Below are 26,290 nucleotides of genomic sequence, written 5' to 3'. Positions count from 1 at the left end.
CTGTGGGAGGGGTTTCACCACAATATCAGCCATACAGACCCTGCTGATGATCTTTTAGAGAAAAGGAAAATATTTCTGGTGCTACTGACTGGGATTACGGTTCCTCTTTTTAACCACTTGAGGACCGCAGGCTTACACCCCCCCCCCCCCCCCCCTGAAGACCAGGCTATTTTTTACAATTTGGCACACTGCAGCTTTAACAGTGTGCTGCACAGAGACTTCCGGTTCCGGCACCCGTTATGGTGGAAGTGTAGGGAGAGAGCTCCGGCTAGCCGCTCCACAACACGACCCAGATCCCAGCAAATAGCCCGCCGCCGGACACGACAGTGAGCCCCGACCACAAGGGGATCCCTCTGCAGCGATAGGTATTGCGGATGGAGCGTTACCTCACGCGCCTAGAGAACAAACAGCGCCGTGAGCAGCAGGGTGGGGAGACTCCCAAAATGGCGGGCGGAAGATCGGCGAGGAAGCATGTGAAGCAGACGGCAGACACTGACTCCCAGAGAGGTGAAGCCAGCTCTGAGGGGGAATCTGAAGGAGGAGACCTGCAGGAAGAAGCTGCACATCAACCACACTTACGCCTAAATTACAAAAGGCTAGCGGAGGAGGTGGGGAAGGCCCTAATGCCGGAACTACAAGCTACTATCCAAGACACTAAAGAAATCCTTGCAAGGCATTAAACAAGACCTTCAGCAGCAGGCCAAGCGGATTAAAGGAGTGGAACAGCGGGTAAGCGACTGCGAAGACGAGTTAAAAAAGGCAAATTCCACTATAGACATACTATCTAAGGACAATGCCATTGCACATGCTCGCATAGAAGACCTTGAAAACCGCTCCAGGCGGAATAATATAAGGGTAATTGGCCTGTCAGAAGACGTCACAGACGACCAGCTCGCTGATATCTGCGCTACAGAAATCCCCACAGCTTTGGGCCTTGAGGTACCTATAAAAGTGGAACGAGCCCACAGAGTAGGCCCACTGCGAGGTAAGAAAACGCGATCCACACCCCGCATGATTATGGTCCGCTATCTTGACTTTGCGGTCAAGGCACGATTGATGGCCGCATACAGGGCTGCAGCAAAGGATCTAGAGATGCGCAATTGCACGCTACGTTTGTTTAATGACTATTCCGCTGAAGTATCCAAAAAACTGCAAGCTTTTGTACCATCATGCAATGCTCTGGCTAGTAGAGGACTAAAATTCATGTTACTTTACCCAGCTATAATGCGGGTGACCGACCCGAATGGCAAACAGCTCACCTTTACTACACCAGAAGAAGTGCAGGACTATCTCAAGCAGCCACAATCATCTGTGCGGTCTTCTCCTGCTAGAAGCCAATCCTCGTCCAGAGAAGATTCGGACTGACTTTGCCAATTACACAAGCACTTAAGTAATGAGACCTCTTTGCATATCATTCCTGGGTATGTATGTGGAGTATGAGGCTATGGAGCTTGGTGAGAGGCCACCATCGGGGAAGAAGGGAAGTCTCTACACGGGAAATGTTTTCGTTCCCTACAAATGTTCTTTTGGTTCATCTCTTGCTGTTACGCTCTCCTCTGGTTAGAGGAAGATATAGGGGGGGATTTAGGGGGTTTGGGGTTTAGGGGGAGGGACGAGCCTACACTGTGCCTTTTTATAAGAAATAACTGTATTATTAACAGAATATTGGTTTATGACTGCTGGCATCTCTATCGGGGTGGCATCGCAACATGCGCATAGTATCATGGAATGTTAAGGGCTTGCAGTCGGCAGGCAAACGTTCAAGAGTGTTAAATCATTTGAAGAAATTAGCGCCAGACATATGCTTACTTCAAGAGACGCATTTAGACAACGACCAATTCAAATTTATGAGGAAAAAGTGGGTGGGGGAAGCTCCAGCAATAAATAAAAAAGCGGGTGTTTTAATTCTCCTCCATAAATCCCTACAAGTGGAAGTACGAGGTTGCGATGCTGACCCGAATGGTAGATGGGTTTCTTTGATCCTTAAATTTGCTGCAGATACTTTTAATATCTGGAACATATATGGACCAAACGAACAAAACCAGTATTTCTTTGCTTCCTTAGTGGCAAAATTATCTAAAGTAACCACACCTAACCTTATAGTTGGCGGGGACATGAACTCGGTCATTCTAACAGAGGAAGATAGATCCCACTCGAGAGGCTTAGATAGATCTCACGATAAAAAACTGAGTACGCTTTTGGAAGCCACCAGCCTGATAGATGCCTGGCGTTTTCTGAATCCTACATCCAGGGAATATACCCACTATTCATTTAGACATAAATCTCACTCACGGATTGACTTACTGCTCCTTAAGGAATCTATCCTAGGGAGATTGCAGGACGCGTCAATACAAGACATGGTCATATCTGACCACGCGCCGATTGCAATGGATACCTCTGACACAACCCCGAAAGGGGATACATTTATATGGAGATTCCCTTCACAACTATATGGAGATGAAAACTTTGTCAGCATATTGAAAGGCTGGTGGCAGGAATACATGTGGGACAACTCCGCACACTCAAACAATCCCACACTGTTGTGGGAAGCATCCAAGGCAGTTCTGAGGGGTAAAATCATGGGTTTTATGAGGAAGAAAAAGGTAGAGTCCAACAAAAGATATGGGGAAGCAGTGAAGAGGATTAGAGATGCTTATAATCACTACAGAGCTGATCCCACGGAAATAAATAGAAAGACATGGATTAAAACCAAGCTAGACAGTGATACATGGTTCAGGATTAGGGAGGAAGCACACAGACCCTACATAAATCTGCAATATTACAAACACGGAGACAAAGTTGGCAAACTTTTGGCCTCTTTAGCGAAAAAAACGTCCTCCACGCGTAAACCTATTGCAGTTAAAGACAGAAGGGGAGTGCTTGTTCATCAGCCAGAGTCAGTCTGTGAAATCTTTGCAGAATTCTACCAGCAGCTATATTCCTCTAACCACCAATCACAGAATGAACTCCAAAACCTTCTAGAAAACATCAAGGTGAAAAAGTTAACTGATGAGGAAAAAGCTGATCTAAATGCAGAAATAACTCTTTCAGAAGTAAAGGCGGCGATTACCTCCATGTCACTGGGTAAAGCCTTGGGACCGGACGGCATGTCGTCAGAATTTTTTAAGATCCTTAAAGACGAGATATCCCCGGTCTTAGTTCAGGTATTTAATAAAATTCTTTATTCAGGGGAATACCTCTCAACAGGGCACCTAGCGCACATTAAAGTGATTCCAAAGGAGGGAAGAGACACAGAGCAAGTAGGATCCTTTAGACCTATCTCATTAATAGATTTGGATGTGAAACTGTTGTCCAAAATATTAGCCAACAGATTAGCGGAAATTATACCTCGTCTAATCCACCCTAATCAGGTGGGATTTACGAAGCAGAGAGCAGTAGTATCTAACGTTCGTAAGTTGGTGACTGTTTTGGAAGAGGTGAGGTCATACCCTTTAACACATAGGTCGGCCGCAGTGCTGAGTATTGATGCAGAAAAGGCGTTTGATCAGGTGGAGTGGGGCTGGCTCTTTGGGGTGCTATCCAAACAGGGATTTGAGGGCCCCTTCATAAATGCTTTGAGAGCTATGTACTCTGCACCAAAAGCTCAGGTAGCTATGCCAGGCTTTCTTTCTAGCAACATAGAGTTGAGGAGGAGCACCAGGCAAGGCTGCCCTCTCTCCCCTCTTCTGTTTAACTTGGCCTTGGAGCCCTTTGCAGCTTTACTTAGAGAACGTCTGGGGGGTATCTTGGTGGGAAATAGAATAGTTCAGCAGGCACTCTTTGCGGACGACATTCTCCTCTTCCTATCAGACCCGATCGTTCAAGTTCCCATAGCTTTAAAAACAATTGAGGAAGTAGGGAAATTATCAGGCTTTGTTATCAATCCTCAAAAAAGCGAGCTTATGCCTTTATCAAACAGAGCAGACATCACTGGTTGGACCTCACTGGGGGTCAAAGTAACTACCACAACTATAAATTATTTAGGTGTAACATTCTCAAGAGACCCCACGCAACTCTATAATCTTAATTACACCCCGCTACTAAAAAATATTAAAACACAACTGGATAAATGGCACAACCTCCCAATAGGCTATGCAGGAAGAATAGTGTTATGATCATGTCTGCAGCGTTTATTGCTGGCTGCAGTGGTATTGTAACCCAAGCAGTTCTGATGTCATTACATGCATTTTCTTGCATAGTTTGGTTTGCACTTGAACTAGTTGCTGATTCCATCTGCAGTCACTCTGAAATTAATGACAGTTTGACATGCTCTTGTGTAAACAAACATTGTCTGCTGCAGTGGGAGGGGCAATCCCTTTCCTGCAGGCTGCATATCATTGTCTGCCTTTTCCTGCTATCAGCCTGTGATTAATTACCATTCACTTGTGTGGGAATCTGCAGGTCTGCTCCCATTGGATGACCTCAGTATAAAGAACTGCTTCCTGCAATGTCTCATGGGCTACCATAGTCTCAGACTCTATCTGTTACTCTGCTCGTGCCCCACCTCGTTCCTAGTCCGTGTGGACTGCGCTGACTCCTGCGAAGGGGTCAGCGAGTCCTCCTAGTTCTGCTCTTGTTCTAGAAGTTGTTACTTGCTTGTCTTGTGTTATATATTGGTTCATCGCCAATATATACGCATACTTGCACATTTTGTTATTTTCCTTGTATCCGTGTTACGTTGATATATCAGTGTTGCTGATATATACGTACACGAACTGTTTATTTCCTGTGTTCAGTTAGTCAGTTTTCCAGCACGTTTTGGTAGTTTGCGCGTATCGTGATCACCCGTGCTGAGCTAGTTATCCTGTTCCTGGTCCTGTTTGTGGATTGCGTTCATCTCTGCGAAGAGATAACGAATCCTTCTGAATCCTGTTCTGTTACTGTTTGTGGATTGCGTTCATCTCTGCGAAGAGATAGCGAATCCTTCTGAGTTCTGTTCCCTGTATCGTTCCAGTCCTAAGTCAGTGTTCCTGCTTATGTCATATATCGGTTCATTGCCGATATATACATATGTTAGTCAGACCTTACAAATAGTTTCATTGATAGCTGTAATTGTAATACGCTAGGAAAACATACTTATTGTATATTTATCTGTGTTACGTTCATCTATCTCGATCCTGCTATTTCCTGTCTCTCCTGTCCTGTCTTTGTGAGGCACGCCATCGCCGCAACGCATTGGCTGCCTCATTCCAGTCTGTCTGGTTTTGGACGCTTGCTGTCGCTAAGTAATCGCTAGCTAGCAAGCGTTCATTCTGTCTACCTGTCCTGATCTCCTCAGTCCTGGTTTATGCGCTCAGCGCTACTTTGCGCTGAGACGTTATTACGAAAGTGTTTGTGGCTGTTCAGATCTGCACCGGCTCTGTGCACCACAATCTCCTATTGGAGTCAGTCCTCTCCTCCACTAAACTGGGGATATCCTGATCCCTTGTGCTGGTGTGTGTACCTCCTTCACGTCAGCTTATGTGTTGTATGCTGACTGTGGAGATTACACCCCCAAGCTTAACATTATGGTAGCCCCCATTACCAATCCCCATTGTGGGGGGGGGGGTTCCCAGCAAAAATGACACTGTTTGTTATGGTTCCTGTTCCTTTAAGAAATTTGAGAAGCTCAATTCTGAAACAGAAAATGAGTTTTTTTCTGAATGTACCAGGTTCCTGGCCAATCCTGAGCTCCAGGCTACTCCTGTTTCAACGTGGGCCCCCCAGCTAGTTTATGTTTTATTTAAGGGAAGATTGTTTCAGTGGGCCTACGATGTCTTGGATCATACCAATTTAAAAGAAAGACCATTGGAATTTCTAGCGTTTGTGATCCATAACTGGCTGCGCAAAACCGATTTGCCTAGCCCTTTTGATAAGCTCCTGGCAGCTTGTCAATCAGCTGCTCCTTCTACTGCCTACAAAAATAATCAGCAAGCAGATAATTGTTCTGATAACTTTTCTTCTGCTAAGGCAGCAGGGTCTAAAGCCAAACGTAAACGCTCCAAAAGAAAAGCGTTACAATCAGCGGAGTCGTTGCCCTTGGCGACTGCGCATCAGATCTGTAATGAGACTCCGCCAGTAGCAGATAATGAAATTCAGTCACCATTCAGGGGAGTCAAATGGACCTATGAAACTACTAATGAACTTTCATTGCTAGCCAGGGAAAATAAAAGTTCTTGTTTAAAAGAATTATCTGAATATGATTATGAAGATATATTACAGAGTATTGAACAGATCAATTTATTCGTGCAGCAAGGGAAATTTGCATACACTACAGTTCAACACTTGCTACAGGTATTGGAGATCCTTAGGAATAAGAAATCGGCCAATCACCTGCTAAATAACCCAATGTATGTTTCTGCCACTAACACATTTGCAAACTATGATCAGCCGGAATGCTCAGCTGTTAAATATGCATGGGATCCTCCATTTGAGAAAGGAGAGATGGAAGCTCTGGTCTATGAATGGAAGAAAGATGCAAGTTCATTTTGTCAGTTTTACAGTGCAAAAAGTGAATTAGTATTGAATGCATGCATTAAGTCTGCCTATAACCTAATAAAAACTGGTGTGTGTGGGTATGACTTTGTGGCTCCATTGATCGATGTGTGGAGAATGATTCTGGACGAATTTTATGCGATTCAATCAGTTGATACCAGGGAAGACACACTGTCAAGTGGAGATTGTTCCACTTCCTCAGTTCCTGAGGACTCGCCTGCTTCAGCACCTTTGGCTGATTCAGCGAGTGATTCAGAGCTCCTTTTGTGTGAAATTGAAGTTCCTGTAATTCCACCCTGTACCATGGATAACTCAGTGTTACTTCCCAGTAAGACAGAAATTACTAATACTTCCTTAATCTTGCCCTGCACAAATTTCTCAGCAGAGGACCCAGAGGTCCTGCTGACTTCTGAGTCCAGCCTAGCCAGTACTCATGAGTCTTTGTTCAGTGAAACAGACACCAGAAAAATCTTGCCTGTCTCTGCAAACACTTCTGCAGAAATTACCTGTGTTAATAAAGTTCAACTCCTGTCTGATCCAGCAGATGCCAATAGATGCACTACATCAGTTTCTGAGTCCCAGTAATCCTGCATTTTTTAGTGACAATCCAGTAACTGTGAAGTCTAGTCATGATGATTTTTTTTTGCCCAGTCCTGGTTTCGGTCCTACCTTGACTGACTTTGAGGTTTGCAGTTCCTTGACATGCCCAGAAGTCTCTCTTGTGCCGGGGTCACAAGGAAAAACATCAAGATCAGGGTTTTTAGGGACCAGAACCATCTCCGGGCATGCAGGCCAACCGGCAACATCAGAACATGTCTCCACTAGGGAAGCGTGTGAGCACGCCAACACAGACACACTTGGGCACTCTGGCATACGAAACACATCTGGGCACACTGCCCAGATGTGTTTCGTATGCCAGAGTGCCCAAGTGTGTCTGTGTTGGCGTGCTCACACGCTTCCCTAGTGGAGACATGTTCTGATGTTGCCGGTTGGCCTGCATGCCCGGAGATGGTTCTGGTCCCTAAAAACCCTGATCTTGATGTTTTTCCTTGTGACCCTGACTCTAGAGTTGCCCTGGGTTCCATAGGGGTTCTTGATGGTTCTCCATGTGAGCCTAAGGGGCGTTCTGACCTGTGGGGATCTCTTTGGAGCTTCCAAGTGTTCTGGGAGATCTCTGAGGAAACTTGTCCTGGTACCTTGGACTGGTTCAACGGTGGGTTTTGTGTTGGTGGGGACAGTTCCGGTGGGCATTGCAAAGGCTTTGGCGTTTTTGGACAGTCCCGAGAAGGCGGTGGGTATCGCTCAGAGAGTTTCTGGGGGCTTTTCTCTGGAAGTCGTGGTTCTGATGGGTATCACACTGAGGCTTGTGGTGCTGACGGGCATGGTTCTGTAGGTTCTGGTTCTGATGGGTCCAGTCTTGTGGGGACTGATTCTGGAATTTGGTCTTGCCGGGCTGTCCCGGTCATCATGAATTATCAGTCAGATTGTTTTGTTGGGAATTTCAGTTTCAAAAAGCGTCTGGTATCCGCTTTTAAGGGGGGGGTAATGTTATGATCATGTCTGCAGCGTTTATTGCTGGCTGCAGTGGTATTGTAACCCAAGCAGTTCTGATGTCATTACATGCATTTTCTTGCATAGTTTGGTTTGCACTTGAACTAGTTGCTGATTCCATCTGCAGTCACTCTGAAATTAATGACAGTTTGACATGCTCTTGTGTAAACAAACATTGTCTGCTGCAGTGGGAGGGGCAGTCCCTTTCCTGCAGGCTGCATATCATTGTCTGCCTTTTCCTGCTGTCAGCCTGTGATTAATTACCATTCACTTGTGTGGGAATCTGCAGGTCTGCTCCCATTGGATGACCTCAGTATAAAGAACTGCTTCCTGCAATGTCTCATGGGCTACCATAGTCTCAGATTCCATCTGTTACTCTGCTCGTGCCCCACCTCGTTCCTAGTCCGTGTGGACTGTGCTGACTCCTGCGAAGGGGTCAGCGAGTCCTCCTAGTTCTGCTCTTGTTCTAGAAGTTGTTACTTGCTTGTCTTGTGTCATATATTGGTTCATCGCCAATATATACGCATACTTGCGCATTTTGTTATTTTCCTTGTATCCGTGTTACGTTGATATATCAGTGTTGCTGATATATACGTACACGAACTGTTTATTTCCTGTGTTCAGTTAGTCAGTTTTCCAGCACGTTTTGGTAGTTTGCGCGTATCGTGAACACCCGTGCTGAGCTAGTTATCCTGTTCCTGGTCCTGTTTGTGGATTGCGTTCATCTCTGCGAAGAGATAACGAATCCTTCTGAATCCTGTTCTGTTACTGTTTGTGGATTGCGTTCATCTCTGCGAAGAGATAGCGAATCCTTCTGAGTCCTGTTCCCTGTATTACTCCAGTCCTAGTCAGCGTTCCTGCTTATGTCATATATCGGTTCATTGCCGATATATACATATGTTAGTCAGACCTTACAAATAGTTTCATTGATAGCTGTAATTGTAATACGCTAGGAAAACATACTTATTGTATATTTATCTGTGTTACGTTCATCTATCTCGATCCTGCTATTTCCTGTCTCTCCTGTCCTGTCTTTGTGAGGCACGCCATCGCCGCAACGCATTGGCTGCCTCATTCCAGTCTGTCCGGTTTTGGACGCTTGCTGTCGCTAAGTAATCGCTAGCTAGCAAGCGTTCATTCTGTCTACCTGTCCTGATCTCCTCAGTCCTGGTTTATGCGCTCAGCGCTACTTTGCGCTGAGACGTTATTACGAAAGTGTTTGTGGCTGTTCAGATCTGCACCGGCTCTGTGCACCACAATCTCCTATTGGAGTCAGTCCTCTCCTCCACTAAACTGGGGATATCCTGATCCCTTGTGCTGGTGTGTGTACCTCCTTCACGTCAGCTTATGTGTTGTATGCTGACTGTGGAGATTACACCCCCAAGCTTAACAAATAGCTTTAATTAAAATGATATCAATGGGTAGACTATTGTACCCCTTGCAGACGGTCCCACTCCTCCTCAAACATAAGGATATAGCCTCACTTCAATCGGCCTGGTCTAAATTTATTTGGCAGTCTAGGAAACCTAAGATTTCAAGAATTAAACTTACCCTCCCTAAGCACCTAGGAGGACTCAATCTCCCTTCAATTAGAGATTACAATCTTGCAGCCTTACTCAGACATTCTCATGACTGGATTACTAATATTAGCCACTATTCCAACACAGACTTAGAACAAGAACAAGCACTCCCCTGGTCATTGGCAGGTATACTACATGCCCAGCTAAGAAACCTGCCAGTACGTTTGAAACATAATTTGATCTTTAGAGATACCATAGCAGCATGGAAAGCAGTAAGAAAAAAATGCGGACTTTCGTACAGCTTTTCTAAATATCTCCCGATATGGGGAAACCCCAATTATCCGGCGAGTATTCAACAAAAAACTTTTGCCAAATGGGAAGATAGAGGGATTAAGTGTTTGGGAAATATGTTTAATCTCTCCGAGGGAAGGTGGTTGACCTTCAGAGAGCTTAGAGAGAAATTTAATCTCCAGTCAGGGGATTTCCTAGCCTATGCGCAGATCCGCTCTATGGTAAATCAAGGTTTACGTGCACACTCCTCTATAATTGCACCCACGAAATTTGACGCTATCCTAAAGCCTGGATTGACTTTTAGATCTTTGGCAGATTTTTATCTAGCTATTCGGGAACTTGACAGCAAAAAATTAGCAGAAGGGGCAATGAAAAAATGGGAAGAGATCCTGCAGGAAGAAGGGACGGGAGTTCAAATATTGGAAGGTAATCTGATGGTTAGGCAGGTTATCAAGAGAATGGAGAACATCACACCTCTTGTTTATCCATAGGGGCAAATATGCATTTAACATCAAATATAAATCGCCTCCCCCAGGCTACAACCCCTATTGCCCTAAATGTAGTCAGGCTAATGCGGACCTGTTCCATTGCATATGGACCTGCAGTAAGATTCAAATTTTTGGGGATAAAGTGCTCAAATACGCAAATAAACTATGTAAAAAGAAAGTGAATAAGTCATGTTTGCTCTGTCTCTTTAATTATGTTAAGCAGCCCACAGAAACTCCTCAAGGTTCTCCCTCTACACTATTCCATATAATACTAATAGCAGCAAGGAGAGCCTAAAGGTCCGCACACACGCCGGACTTTAGGCAACGACGGGTCCGTCGTTGCCTCCCGCTGGGTGGGCGTGCCAGCGACAGTCCGGCGTGTGTACGCTCTGTCGTCATACTGATACGGCTGTTTCTGAGCGATCCGTCGGGCGGATCGCTCAGAAACAGCCGTATCAGTATGACGACAGAGCGTACACACGCCGGACTGTCGCTGGCACGCCCACCCAGCGGGAGGCAACGACGGACCCGTCGTTGCCTAAAGTCCGGCGTGTGTACGGACCTATATTCTGCAAATGGCTGGACTCTTTTCCTCCAGGTATCTCTTTGCTGGAACATGAATTGCTATATGTGTTTCATATGGAAAGACTGAATACGTTACAAGCTAAAGAACTGAGAACTAAAGCCTTTTTTAAGGTCTGGAGAACATTTGTTTCACGGCAATTTTCCTCTCAACAAATCCAGGCGTTGATGAGAGACTTTACACTAACTTCTTGGTACTGTCTTGAGGATATCCGTGACACACTGGGGAACCTGAAGGTCACCAGCGACACAAATAGACTTGGCTCTTCTTAGTTGTGATCTTGAGGCACAGTGGGGCTCTGGGGAGGTGGGGGCATTGGGGGAGGGTGGGTTAGGGAGGGTTAAGGGGAGATAGGGAAGGCTAGTATCTATGTAAATACAACAATTTTTCTTCTGCTTTGAAAATTGATCCGCATGATAGATACTATGTCTTTGTTGAAAACCAATAAAAATTGTTTAAAAAAAAAACCAGTGTGCTGCACAGCCATACAACTTACGGTAGCACACAAATTAATCTCCCCTCTCTCTGTTGGTGGGCTCTGATCTGTATTTTTTATTATTCACTTAAATGTTCTTTTATTTTCTTTTTGTCTCCCCTACCAACCCCCCCCCCCCCCCCCCCCCCCGTAGCCAATTAGCATGATCGTCTCTCGTAGGCATTAGCCTATGAGAGACAATCGTTTATGAGCCTCTCCTGGGTTCAGCTCAGTGACAGAGCTGTTCCCCGTACAGCACTCCACTAGATCGTTGCGCTGTACAACTTTTTTTAAATGTATTTTTAACAGCCTGTTAGTCGCGATCGTGGGCTAGCAGGCTGGTGACGGAGCTCCGCTCCGTTATTCAATGGGCATGGGCGCACATACTGTATATGCGTGCAATCCCCACTGATCTCCACCAACCTCTCTTGACGCCGATCGGCGTTAGGCGGTCGGGAAAGGGTTCTAGAGACACTGTAAAAATGAAAAACGTCCCCTGGGGGGTACTCACCTCGGGAGGGGGAAGCCTCCGGATCCTAATGAGGCTTCCCCCGTCCTCCTCTGTCCCACGAGGGTCTCGTTGCAGCCCTCCGAACAGTGGCCCGACAGACCCTGTCGGGAGCCTTTCCAGGCTCCAGCGGGGGAGCTGTTGCGGCTCTTCTGACGGAGATAGGCGGAAATCGCCGATCTCCGTCGGGGCCGCTCTACCATGCAGGTGCAGGAGACTTGTGCCTGCGCAGTTGAGCGGCCCAACGTAGATTGGCTATTTTCGCCTATCTCCGCGGGAAGAGCGGATACTGCGCCTGCGCTGGAGCCAAAAGGTAAATATTTACATCGCCACCGCTCCGGGAGGATTTTCGCTGCCACCGTGGGATCGAGGAGGCCTCGATTGGATCCGGAGGCTTCCCCCACCCGAGGTGAGTACCCACAGGGGAGGTTTTTCGTTACAGATTTTCTTTAAGTCCTTTATGGCACACTTTCCTGAGTCGACTTATACTTGAGTCATCAAAAAATTTCAGGTTAGGAGGGTCAAATATTTGGGTCGACTTATATACCAGATTGACTTATGTTTGAGTATATATGGCACTCTCTTGATTTTGATTTTTACTTTGCGTTAAATCAGCGCCACGGAATATGTTGGCGCTTTATAAATCAATAATGATAAATCCTGCTTTCACCAGGGTTAGTGGATCAATAGCTGATTAATACTGCCGTATTTCAGTGCTGCAGACAACCTGCGGGGTGATGTTCCTTCATACATCTGCATAATCCAATATTTCACTTCCAGGGCCCTTTCACACCAGGGTGGTGCTGTATTTTCACCGCACCTCACCGCCGGGAAATGAAAGTCTATGGAGACTGGCACAGTACGGTGCAATGCGACGTAAGTGAGGTTTTCACCGCATCCCGCCGCTAACGACAAAACTACGTTAATACGCGTACTCAGGGCCGGTTCAAGTAACAATTGGGCCCTAGGGCAAGATTAGCCTGGGGGCCCCCAACAGACACCCCTACCAAAAAGCGTCATTAGAGGCCCTTTGTTGCAGCCAAATTTCCCTCCTGGGCCCCTGAGCTGGCTGCTGACCCTCCCCCAACCACCTCCCAACTTAACAGACTCTGCAGTGTCCCTGGGGAGCAACAGTTCAGATGGGGGAGGGACACCTTGGGGGCCCCTACAGGCTCTGGGGCCCTGGGGCAATTGCCCATTTTTTCCTATGGTAGCTCCGGCCCTGCGCGTACTTGCGTCGGACCGGAAGTCATGTTACTCTATGGCAACGCAGAGATTTTAAAAATGTTGGCCTCGCAATGTTGCGGCATACATGCGCGGAAGTGTATTTTAACAGTACACTTCTGTGCACTTTCGCATACCGGAAGCAGGAAGTGACCGCAAGCCCGTGTCACTTCCCGCTTTGCTGGTGGCCAGACAGGAAACACAGTGTACTAACGCTGTGTTCCCTGAAGGCCTGTTTTGGCAGTGCGATGTAGTGCAGGGGGCGCAACGCACTGCATCGCTGTCGCCAGTTTACAGTGTGAAACCAGCCTCAATGAATGTTTTGTAGCGGTGCCCAGTCTCACCTTCTGTATGAGGTTGGTGGCCCAGTTATTTATCTTGGTGACGAGTTCATCTTCTCTGTTATCGATTTTCAGCAGGTGTATGTCATGCGAGGCGCTGACTGCGTTGATGATGGTGTCCTTGTCCACGAAGAGCTGCCAGCAGGGGGCGGTAGAGAACAGACACAGTTAGCCGTTTCTGAGCAGAGGAACCGTCGCGGAACAGAACCGAGGACAGACTCTGCTTACCACTCGCAGCTCGTCTGTCATGTCTTCATCCATCTCCCCCTTCAGGACTCGGTCCAGGATGCTGACGGAGAGTTCCAGCAGCTTCTCGTGATGGTGGTTCTCCAGGTCGCGGATCTGAGCCATTGTGATCTGGGGTGTTAAAGAGCAACTCCGACCAAACAGTAAAGCCAATCCTTCAAATTCTAAAACAAAGACGGAAAAAAACTGCCAAATTCTTACCAGCGGTTCTGGAGGTGTGGCTAGCTTACAGGGACAACAAAGGGATGGTTTGCTTATTCAGCAGTGATGCATTGTGGGAGACATCATATGCTCACTCCAACCTGAATAATTGCAAATACCTTCTGTTTTAAAGAAAACCTGTAACGTAAAGAAATGCCCCTGGGCCCAGGGGGTACTTACCTCAGGAAAAGGAAGCCTCTGGATCCTCTCTAGGCATCCCCCGTCCTCCTCCATCCCATGGTGGTCTTCCTGTGCCCCTCCAAACGGCGGCTGTGTAAATATTTATCTTCCCAGCTCCAGCGCAGGCGCAGTAGCAGCTCTCTGCTCGGGATCAGGCAGAAATAGCCGATCCCAGTCAGGTCCGCTCTACTACGCAGGCAACTTGCGCCTGCACAGTAGAGCAGACCTGATTGGGATTGGCTATGTCCGCCATAGCCCATCGGGGAGTCACTACTGCGCCTGCACTGGAGCCAGGGAAGGTTAATATTGCTGCTACTGCTGTGGTTTTGGAGGGGCCCAGCGAGACCAGCCAAGGTAAGTACCCCCCAGGGGCACTTTTTTATGTTACAATGTCTCTTTAAAGTGTACCTGAGATGAACTAAGTCCCAGGTTTTATACCTGGGGCTTCCTCCAGCCCCCCTTGAGGCCGCTCAGACCCTCGCCATCTCCCCAGGCCTCCCCATCTCCCTCTGCACGGCCAAAACTCTGGTTACTACTGCGCAGGCACAAAACGCTCCTGGCCATGGGAGCATTACACTCCCCCATGCATGTGCGACGAACCGTGACCCGGCCAGAGTACCGGACCGTCCAGCAGGGGGCAGGAGCGGCCCATGGAGACAGCAAGGGACCGAGCAGCCGCAAGGGGGCTGGAGGAAGCCCCAGGTAAGTAGAACCCCTGAAACGTAGTTCATCTCAGGTTTCCTTTAAGAGGGCAAATTTCTGTTTCAAATTCACCTTCAAATCTCAGCTTCATTTGGATCACTGCAGCCAGGTCTTTTCTGGGTGGGATAGCAGCCTCCTGTTACATGGTTCTGCTGTGCCTCTTCTCTCCTCTATATACACTTAAAAGACACCCGAGGTGAGAGGTATATGGAGGCTGCCATATTTATTTGCTTTTAAACAATACCAGTTGCCTGGCAGCCCTGCTGGTCTATTTGGCTGCAGTAGTGTCTGAATCACACACCAGGCACAAGCATGCAGCTAATCTTGTCAGATCTGACAATAATGTCAGAATCACCTGATCTGCTGCATGCTTGTTCTGGGTCTATGGCTAAACGTGTTACAGGCAGAGGACCAGCAGGGCTGCCAGGCAACTGGTATAGTTTAAAAGGAAATAAATGTGGCAGCCTCCATATACCTTTTGCTTCAGTTGTCCTTTAAGGTGCATACACACATTCAATTTGGAATGGCCAATCACTGAGCAATTTTACCCCCTCCTCCATGTAGTATGAGGACTGACAGATTGTGAATACTTCGAACACATTGTGTAGGAAAGCTCTCTAACTACAGGGAGGTGGTGAAACTGGCCAATCGGAATTGGATATGTGTACCGTACCCTACTCGATATGTTCATAGTATTAAAAACCTGTTGGTCCTTATAGTACATAAAGGTTGTAAAATTGGTCAGTGATTGGCCAATCATAATTGCATGTGTGTATGCACCTTAAACACTTTATTATGAACAGTGTACAAATACTGGGTAGAGCCTTATTTTGCCCTCAGTACAAGCTCGGCTCTGAATATTATGGCTACATCCAGCGTTGGAAATATACCTTAGAGGGGTGTCTCACTAGAAGGTCATTTCAACCTTTTGGGCGTCACGCAGGCGTTATGTTGTAGGAGATAACAGTGCAGTGCCATGGGATCACCTGACTTTATACAGTAACTGATAAGAACAAGTCCTCTGCTCTCTCTCCTGCCCTCTAGTGGAGAAAACACATTCATACACTCCCTATTACTTGTTTATGGTTATTGCTGCAATCCTAGTACTGAAGCTTGAGAGTTTGGAAGCCTGTACAAATTATACCCAGAATGCTCTGCATTAGCTCCACATATCTTATTAGCCTAGACTGTGACATCACTTGGAGGGCGGGGCTACATACCAATGTGCAGCAATATATTATTTAGTGTTTATATTGCACTAACATCTTCTGCAGCACTTTACAGAGTACATAGTCATGTCACTGACTGTCCTCAGAGGAGCTCACAATGTAATCCTACCATAGTCATAGTGCAATGTCCTACCATATTATTATTATGTATTTATATAGCACTGACATCTTCTGCAGCACATTACAGAGTACATAGTCATGTCACTGACTGTCCTCAGAGGAGCTCACAATGTAATCCTCCCATAGTCATAGTCTAATGTCTTACCATATTATTATTATGTATTTATATAGCACTGACATCTTCTGCAGCACATTACAGAGTACACAGTCATGTCACTGACTGTCATCAGAGGAGCTCACACTCTAATCCTACCATAGTCATAGTCTAATGTCCTACCATATTATTATTATGTATTTATATAGCACTGACATCTTCTGCAGCACATTACAGAGTACATAGACATGTCACTGACTGTCCTCAGAGGAGTTCACAATCTAATCCTACCATAGTCATAGTCTAATGCCCTACCATATTATTATTATGTATTTATATAGCAGTGACATCTTCTGCAGCACTGTACAGAGTACATAGTCATGTCACTGACTGTCCTCAAAGGAGCTCACACTCTAATCCTGCCATAGTCATAGTCTAATGTCTTACCATATTATTATTATTATGTTTTTATATAGCACTGCCATCCTCTGCAGCATATTACAGAGCACATAGTCATGTCACTTACTGTCCTCAGAGGAGCTCACACTCTAATCCTACCATAGGCATAGTCTAATGTTCTACCATATCACTATTATGTATTTATATAGCACTGACATCTTCTGCAGCACTATACAGAGTACATAGTCGTGTCACTGACTGTCCTCAGAGGAGCTCACACTCTAATCCTACCATAGTCATAGTGTAATGTCCTACCATATTATTATGTATTTATATAGCACTGACATCTTCTTCAGCACATTACAGAGTACATAGTCATGTCACTGACTGTCCTCAGAGGAGCTCACAATGTAATCCTACCATAGTCATAGTGTAATGTCCTACCATATTATTATTATGTATTTATATAGCACTGACATCTTCTGCAGCACATTACAGAGTACATAGTCATGCCACTGACTGTCCTCAGAGGAGCTCACAATCTAATCCTACCATAGTCATAGTGTAATGTCCTACCATATTATTATTATGTATTTATATAGCACTGGCATCTTCTGCAGCACATTACAGAGTACATAGTCATGTCACTGACTGTCCTCAGAGGAGCTCACAATCTAATCCCTACCATAGTCATAGTCTAATGTCCTACCATATTATTATTATGTATTTATATAGCACTGACATCTTCTGCAGCACATTACAGAGTATATAGTCATGTCACTGACTGTCCTCAGAGGAGCTCACAATCTAATCCTAACACAGTCTTTTATGTATGTATCATAGTCTAGGGCCAATTTAGGGTAAGCCAATTAACTTATTTGTATGTTTTTGGGAAGTGGGAGAAACCCTGAGTGCCATGAGAAAACCCACACAGATACGAGGAGAACATACAAATTCTGTGCAGATAGTGAAACCAGGAAAATTACTATAAACACAGATATCTTGAATAACTTACTGCATTCTGCTATATGTCACTACAGGGCCTCTTTACTGCATTCTGCTATATATCTTACATTTTGTCTTGGACACAAGTCCTGCCCGTCCTACTTCTCTCACCTGGTCAGCAGATACACACCTGGCCGTCCACTTTGCTCCTCCCAAAAACCTCCTCCTAACCATGCATCTCACACTCCCATGCACGACTACAGGACTTCACTAGAGCTGCCCCCATCCTGTGGAACTCTCTCCCACTGCCCATCTGGCTTGCCCCCTCCTTCATCACCTTCAAAAAAGCACTCAAAACTCTCTTCTTCAAGGAGGCCTACTCCACCTCGACGCTGCCCTAACTCTCTGTGCCGAGAACTTCTTGATGCAGCTCTCCTCCTTTCGTGTCACCAACCCCTCCCTCTAGACTGTAAGCCTTTGGCAGGCCCTCTCCTCCTGTGTATCATACTTGATTGTACATCCTACCCAGAATATGTAAACCTGTATTATTAGCACTACCATTCCAGTGTATGATCTGGCATTATACTACCTGTATTGTAGTGTGTATATTTTTGTGTTTTATTACCTGTATTGTTGTATCTATTGTCTATTACCTGTATTGTGCTGTTGGTCACCCCTGTAATCATTGTCTGTAATCCTATGTATTGTACAGCGCTGTGCTATATGTTGGCGCTATATAAATCCAATAAATAATAATAATAATTTTGGAATCGTATAACATTAGTGCCCTGTTGCTGAACATGGCCTCTGGGACAGATAGCCGGACATAATATATGCAGAAAGCATTGCTCCTATCAGAGGGAAGGATATAAGCCTTGCACGGTCTCCAGGAAGGAGGACACAAGTTCAGAGATGTTCCGCTCATATTCCTTGATGATCTCCTGTGTGGGCAAACAAGTCACACGTTATTAAAGAGGACCTGTAGTGAAAATAACATCAGAAATAAAATGGCTTTTATTTTTTTTACAATATTAATTTATAGATTATTGAATCAGAGTTTGCCCATTGTAAAATCGTTCATGTCCCGGATTTACATTCTGACATTTATCACTTGTGGTGATATCTTTAGTGCTGCCAGGTGATCTGTACGGAATGTTCGTTACAGAGAGTTCTGTGCACAGAGGAAGATACTGCTTACTTTTTTAGTTAGAAAAAAAAAACATTTCCCACAATGCAACCAGGTCCACAGACTGCAAACTGTCAGGACCATGGTCATGACGTCACACTGTGGGAGGGGTTTTCACCACAATATCAGCCGCACAGACATCCCTGATGATCTATTTGAGAAAAGGTAATGAGTTCTCGTGGGAAAGGGGATATTAGCTACTGATTGGGATGAAATTCAATCCTGCGTTAAAGTTCCTCTGAAGGGAAAAAAGTGACCCAAAGGGATGGGAAGCTTCTGGGTCCTTCAGAGGTTTCTCCTGTCTGCCTCCACTGGCCCGTCCAGCGCTGTCGCCTCTGCAAAGCCGCTGACAAGGACTTGCTGACAGCTCCCGCATGTGCAGAAGCACGGACTTGATCAGCTTTTTCCACCTAAGACCCAGCGGGTCCATACTGCTGAGCAGGCGCACTGCGGCCACGATCTTCGGGGGTCTCTGCACTGGAACGGCCTGGCGGAGGGCGGGGATGCTTCTGGAGCCCCCTTCCAAGGTAAGTATCCAAATTCTGGGATTGCAGACCTCACAGGTTTGCTTTAGGCCCCTTTTACACAGGACTTTCTTTGCATTGCGTTACCCTTTCTGCACACAGGGTGATGCAACAGCAATGAAAGTCAATGGGAAACTGGCGGCAGCGATGCAGTGCGTCACGCCCGTTGCACCGCCAGAACCAGGGCTTCAGGGAAGATTGCGTAGTAACACGCGCTTGCGGTCACTTCCTGCTTCAGGGTATGCAGAAGTGCACGGAAGCGTATTGTAAAAATATGCTTCCGCGCATGTGCGCCACGTCATCGACTTTTTAAAAAACCCTGCGTCCCCATAGACTAACATGACTCCCGAGCCGACGCAGATCGCCGCGGATCTCGCACGGTTACATAGTTCTGTGCTAGCTTTAGATTAGGGACTTCTGGGGCAGCGCACCGCAACGTGGGCAGTATGAACTTCCCCGTAGGGTTGCATTAGGCTGCGGTAGCAGTGCGGCAATCTGACGCACCGCCCCGGTGTGAAAGGGCCCTGACACATTGCGCCAGAAGTTTCCGATTGGCTGCTGACCCGCCGCAAAGTCAACAGCATGTCACTGTCAGACTTTCGCAGCGACACAGTGGCGGAATGCATGGAAGTCAATGAGCAATGCAGAAAATTTTAATTTATTGGCGGCGCCAGCGGATGGGGGAGGGGTGATTTGAATTATCATGGATGGGGGAGGGGCTATTTGAATTATCAAAGATGGGGGAGGGGCTATTTGAATTATCAAAGATGGGGGAGGGGCTATTTGAATTATCATGGATGGGTGAGGGGCTATTTAAGTTATCATGGATGGGGGAGGGGCTATTTCAGTTATCATGGATGGGGGAGGGGCTATTTGAGTTATTATGGATGGGTGAGGGGCTATTTCAGTTATTATGGATGGGTGAGGGGCTATTTGAGTTATTATGGATGGGTGAGGGACTATTTGAGTTATTATGGATGGGTGAGGGACTATTTGATTTATTATGGATGGGTGAGGGACTATTTCAGTTATCATGGATGGGTGAGGGGCTATTTGAGTTATTATGGATGGGTGAGGGGCTATTTGAGTTATCATGGATGGGGGAGGGGCTATTTCAGTTATCATGGATGGGGGAGGGGCTATTTCAGTTATCATGGATGGGTGAGGGGCTATTTGAGTTATCATGAAGGGGTGAGGTGATTTGAATTTCCCAGCAAAGATTCCCATTGGTCTACACAATGTGACCAATCAGAAAATAAGTGTCCTGTAGTTCCACAAGGCAGTATGACAATGATTGTCCTCCATGGTGTCTCTTATGAGAAGGTGACTGACCTCTAGTTGGTCCACCAGCTGTAGCTCCAGGGTCAGCAGGGCATCCATGAGCTGGGCGATGTCCTGGCTGTACTGCAAGGTCTTGGTATCCACAGCCTGCTGGTCTGTGAATTGGGAGAGCTCATCGAACAGCTGAAACACACCATCAATGCCAACATGTTAGATTCAAAGAGAGGCCTAAGGAGGACCTGTCACTGGCACCGGTGATGTACTGTGCCGCTGCAGTCTGCTTCTAACCAGAAGTGGGCCCTCTAAGCCCCTGCCACCCCCTCTCCTCCTGGTAGAATGATGTTAGTAGACCTCATGTGAACATCACTGCGTCTGGGCTGGCAGGTTACTCCTCCTCCACACTTTTGGGGCAGATGCCTGAGGGTGTGTACACACACACATCCAATTTTTGTGGTAAAATTGGCCAATCAGAATTGGATGTATGTGCACTCTGCGTATACGGGAAGCCAGCTCCAGTGTGAAGCAATGGAGAGTTAGTCCTCTAACTACAGTCATACTGCACCAGAAGTGATGTCACACAGGTGCTGCAGAGTTCCCATGAGCAGCTTCCTATGAGGTGAGTATAATTATCTTACCAGACCGTCTGCGATCCTCTGTTTACCCCCCGTACCTCACTGTTCTTCATTTGGAAGTCTTGAATTTTTGTAGACCCCGCCTCCTGGTTTTCCAAAATGGCCTCCAGCATGCATTCATTAAAGACCGCCATTTCTGCTTCCCTCTTCTTGTGGTGCTCCAGGCCGTAGGTGAATATGCTCCGGCAGACCTCGGTACACTTCGCCCTGTATGTGGGGTCCGAGTTAAGGTGAATGTCAGGAACAGAAATGGGCTGATTGTACTTTCACTGTGTGTCCGGGCTAATATCTGATCACTCAACACATCTGGCTAGTTTTGCGCAGACGAGTTTGTGCGCCGATCGACATGGTGTCAGAAATGCAGCTGTGTTTTATGTCTTGTTCACACTGAGAGCGATTTCACTCTTTTTTTTAGTGCTGGCGATTTTAGAAATTGCCTTAAAATCGCTAGTGCCATGCTGCTCTATGTGAGTGTTCTCACATAAGCGAAGCGCTTTGTATTAAATACCAAATGCGGCTCCTGCACCATTTTTTGAGTGTTTATGATTCAATAGAAAGTATAGGGAAATTGCAAACCGCTGAAAAAGCGCTTTGAATTGGGATTTCCTGAGAGCTTTAACCAGCTGGGCGGTATGGACGAGCTCAGCTCGTCCAGTACCGCCGGAGCCTGCCGCTCAGGCCCTGCTGGGCCGATTTGCGCCAAATAAAGTGCAGCACACGCAGCCGGCACTTTGCCAGCCGCGTGTGCTGCCCGATCGCCGCCGCTCTGCGGCGATTCGCCGCGAGCAGCGGCGAAAGAGGGTCCCCCCAGCCGCCTGAGCCCTGCGCAGCCGGAACAAAAAGTTCCGGCCAGCGCTAAGGGCTGGATCGGAGGCGTCTGACGTCAGGACGTCGGCTGACGTCCATGACGTCACTCCGCTCGTCGCTATGGCGACGGTGTAAGCAAAACAAGGAAGGCCGCTCATTGCGGCCTTCCTTGTTTATTCTGGGCGCCGGAGGCGATCGGAAGAACGCCTCCGGAGCGCCCTCTAGTGGGCTTTCATGCAGCCAACTTTCAGTTGGCTGCATGAAATAGTTTTTTTTTAATTTAAAAAAAACCCTCCCGCAGCCTCCCTGGCGATCTTATCAGAACGCCAGGGTGGTTAATGAACAAATACATTGTATTTATTCATTTCTGGGTCCAAGAGTTCACTTCCTGAAGGTGGCCACTAATGGTCCAATTTCTAGTGAAAAATCATTTGAGCGATCAGAAATTCTGATTGGACGAAAAATCGTTCGCTACACCATCAACGAACCAATCATTGCTTCCTATCTATCATGACCAACAAGAAAATCAAAATTTTGGAAAATTGTTTTTATAATCGTTCATTATCAATTGTGCCCATCAACTGAGATTTACAACCAATCCGATCAGAATTTCTGATCGCTCGAACGATTTTTCGCTAGAAATTGGACCGTTAGTGGCCAGCTTGACTGACATCAGGTAATGAAAAAATTAATCGCTGAGCAAAAACGCTTAGAAAAGCAGGGAAAACTGCTTTAAAAAAAGCGCTCACCAAATTTCCAGGGCTTGCACTTTTTAATTTTATTGCGGAGCTTCATAGCACAGATCACCATCTCACAGGACTCTGCCTCCCACTTAGGGCCGGTTCAGATAGGCGACTGCCAGTGCTCGTGGATGTCATTTAACACCGTGATCGACGGAAGCTCCATTCAGATGTATGGCTGGGAGCATTCATCTAAATGCAATGTGAAATTTCTCAGATCCCACAGTAGTTGCATTCGGTGGTTCTGTGCCCCCCCCCCCCCCCCCCCCCCACACACACACACACATGGGGCTAAAAACGTGACGACAGAACAATGGGAATTGATGCCAAATGATTTTCTACTCGGCTGCAGAAAAGCGTTTACAGTGAACCTGAGGTGAAACTTTAACTGGAACTGAAGAGGAATTTAAAACAAACCGTTTCACTTACCTGGGGCTTCTGCAAGCCCCCAGCAGCCGTCCTGTCCCGCGCCGGTCTTCCACAATCCTCCGCTCTCCGCCACCACTCCGTTTCGTTCCTTGACTTGTAAGTCGAGGGGCCACAAGCATATCCTTTTTACGCATTCCCGTCTGCAATAGCTCTGTTGTGGACTGGAACGCGAAGAAGGGTACACGTGGCCAGAGCCGCGCAGGAGCAGTGGCCCGGCCAAAACCGAAAGTAGCTGGCGGCGGGAGAACGGAGGCTCGGGCAGGACCGGCGCGGAACAGGACGGCTGCTGGGGGCTTGCGGAAGCCCCAGGTAAGTGAAACCTTTGTTTTAAAATCCTCGTCAGTTCCGCTTTAAGTATCCCATTATTTTCTTTTATATTTAAACATTTGCAAAGTAGGTTGGATGTTTTACAGTCTATAATCAGTGGCAAACTATTAAGTGTCCCAGAGTTTGAAAAAGTTCAATAGTTCATTTATATTATCTCTCTCTGCCCTCAGAAGTTGTATTCTGCCAGGAAAACTTTTATGGCTGTACTTTGCTTATCAGTAATATTCCCAACAAGACAGAAGCTGTCACTTCCATGCCTAGAAATTAACTCTTTCAGGCAGCAAAATAAAACGAGTAAAACAGCCTGGTTATTAGTATGTTTTGTACTGTACATACACGTTTATCTCATCGTGTCGCATGTCACCTCGGGTACACTTGTGGTGGACATGGAAGAAGGATTATGGTTGGGGTAGAGAGGGCAGTGACAAGACAATGTACTCTGTACAGCGCTGCGGAAGATGTTGTCGCTATATAAATACTAAATCATAATAATGATAATTGCCCTTGTGGTGGTGATGGGGGGGGGGGTTAAAATGGCAACACCTGATACTGAGAGAGGGTGTAATGATGGCTTCGCTTGTTGTACAGTATGACCCTAGGGGTTACTATAGGTGGGGTATATTATAGGGAGGAGGACATTGTCTAAGTCATACTGGTGTACCCCATGATTACCAGGTATGGCCCTGCCTGGTTCCCCCCCCCCTCTTGTTGTTTCCAGTAAAAGACGCTGCACACGATTGGCGCCATTGAGAAAGGATATGAGTCCACGAGTTCATCCATGCCGGGGAGGGAGGACAACCGGGTCCCATCCGCATCCTCTGCATACAGAGCTTCAAACAGGAACGGGCCATTCAGGTACTCCACGTAAGCCGCCTAAATGCAAATAACACGTGCAAGAGTGAAAAACAGCATAACGTAACAACAATACACTAATACCACCAACCGGCAGGAGGGAGGAGGTACCATACAGCCAACCGGCAGAAAGAGGAAGGTCTTATACCGCAAACCGGCAGAAAGGGGGAAGGTCTGATACAGCAAACTGGCAGAAAGAGGGAGGTCTTATACCGCAAACTGGCAGGAGGGAGGAGGTACCATACAGCAAACTGGCAGAAAGAGGGAGGTCTTATACCGCCAACCAGCAGAAAGAAGGAGGTTTTATACCGCAAACCGGCAGAAAGAGGGAGGTCTTATACCGCAAACCGGAAGAAAGAGGGAGGTCTTATACAGCAAACCGGCAGAGAGAGGGAGGTCTTATACCAAATACCAGCAGAAAGACGGAAGTCTTATACTGCAAACCGGCAGAAAGAGGGAGGTCTTATACCACAAAGTGGCAGAAAGAGGGAAGTCTTATACAGCAAACAGGCAGAAAGAGGGGGGTCTTATACCGCAAACCAGCAGAAAGTGGGAGGTCTTATACCACAAAGTGGCAGAAAGAGGGAGGTCTTATACCACAAACCAGCAGAAAGTGGGAGGTCTTATACCACAAAGTGGCAGAAAGAGGGAGGTCTTATACATCAAACCGGCAGAAAGAGGGAGGTCTTATACCGCAAACCGGCAGAAAGAGGGAGGTCTTATACCGCCAACCAGCAGAAAGAGGGAGGTCTTATACCGCAAGCTGGCAGAAAGAGGGAGGTTTTATACAGCAAGCCGGCAGAAAGAGGGAGGTCTCATACAGCAAATTAGCAAAAAGAGAGAGGTCTTATACAGCAAACCGGCAGAAAGAGGGAGGTCTTATACCGCCAACCAGCAGAAAGAGGGAGGTCTTATACCGCCAAAGGGCAGAAAGAGGTAGGTCTCATACAGCAAACCGGCAGAAAGAGGAAGGTCTTATACCGCAAACCGGCAGAAAGAGGGAGGTCTTATACCGCCAAAGGGCAGAAAGAGGTAGGTCTCATACAGCAAACCGGCAGAAAGAGGGAGGTCTTATACCGCCAACCGGCAGAAAGAGAGAGAGGTCTTATACCACAAACCGGCAGAAAGAGGGAGGTCTTATACAGCAAACCGGCAGAAAGAGGGAGGTCTTATACAGCAAACCGGCAGAAAGTGGGAGGTCTTATATCGCAAACCAGCAGAAAGAGGGAGGTCTTATACCGCAAACCAGCAGAAAGAGGGAGGTCTCATACAGCAAACCGGCAGAAAGAGGGAGGTCTTAAACCGCAATCCGGCAGAAAAAGGGAGGTCTTATACCGCCAACCGGCAGAAAGAGGGAGGTCTTATACCGCCAACCAGCAGAAAGAGGGAGGTCTTATACCGCCAACCGGCAGCAAGAGGGAGGTCTCAGACAGCAAACCGGCAGAAAGAGAGAGGTCTTATACCGCAAACCAGCAGAAAGAGAGAGGTCTTATACCGCAAACCAGCAGAAAGAGAGTGGTCTTATACCGCAAACCAGCAGAAAAAGGGAGGTCTTATACCGCAAACCGGCAGAAAAAGGGAGGTCTTATACCGCAAGCCGGCAGAAAGAGGGAGGTCTTATACAGCAAACCGGCAGAAAGAGGGAGGTCTTATACAGCAAACCGGCAGAAAGTGGGAGGTCTTATATCGCAAACCAGCAGAAAGAGGGAGGTCTTATACCGCAAACCAGCAGAAAGAGGGAGGTCTCATACAGCAAACCGGCAGAAAGAGGGAGGTCTTAAACCGCAATCCGGCAGAAAAAGGGAGGTCTTATACCGCCAACCAGCAGAAAGAGGGAGGTCTTATACCGCCAACCGGCAGCAAGAGGGAGGTCTCAGACAGCAAACCGGCAGAAAGAGAGAGGTCTTATACCGCAAACCAGCAGAAAGAGAGTGGTCTTAT

The 26,290-nt window shown here is 46.9% G+C and overlaps 1 protein-coding gene across 1 annotated transcript in view; it reads right to left on the bottom strand.

Moving 5' to 3' along the window:
* The window catches only part of DRC3 (dynein regulatory complex subunit 3), a 58,332-nt gene that overhangs the window by 6,686 nt on the left and 25,356 nt on the right, over nucleotides 1-26,290 (bottom strand). Inside the window, exons 7-12 of the mRNA XM_068243553.1 lie at nucleotides 24,259-24,370; nucleotides 21,233-21,408; nucleotides 20,614-20,745; nucleotides 18,442-18,512; nucleotides 13,684-13,807; nucleotides 13,459-13,590 (exon numbers count right to left, since the gene is read on the bottom strand). Of these exons, the coding sequence (XP_068099654.1) occupies nucleotides 13,459-13,590; nucleotides 13,684-13,807; nucleotides 18,442-18,512; nucleotides 20,614-20,745; nucleotides 21,233-21,408; nucleotides 24,259-24,370 (747 nt within the window). The remainder of the gene's footprint in view (nucleotides 1-13,458; nucleotides 13,591-13,683; nucleotides 13,808-18,441; nucleotides 18,513-20,613; nucleotides 20,746-21,232; nucleotides 21,409-24,258; nucleotides 24,371-26,290) is intronic.

This window comes from Hyperolius riggenbachi, chromosome 7 (genome assembly GCF_040937935.1).
Source record: "Hyperolius riggenbachi isolate aHypRig1 chromosome 7, aHypRig1.pri, whole genome shotgun sequence".
In the NCBI taxonomy this organism is placed as follows: domain Eukaryota; kingdom Metazoa; phylum Chordata; class Amphibia; order Anura; family Hyperoliidae; genus Hyperolius; species Hyperolius riggenbachi.
The sequence above is the reverse complement of the archived record's forward strand: the minus strand, read 5'-3'. Positions and strand labels throughout refer to the sequence as shown.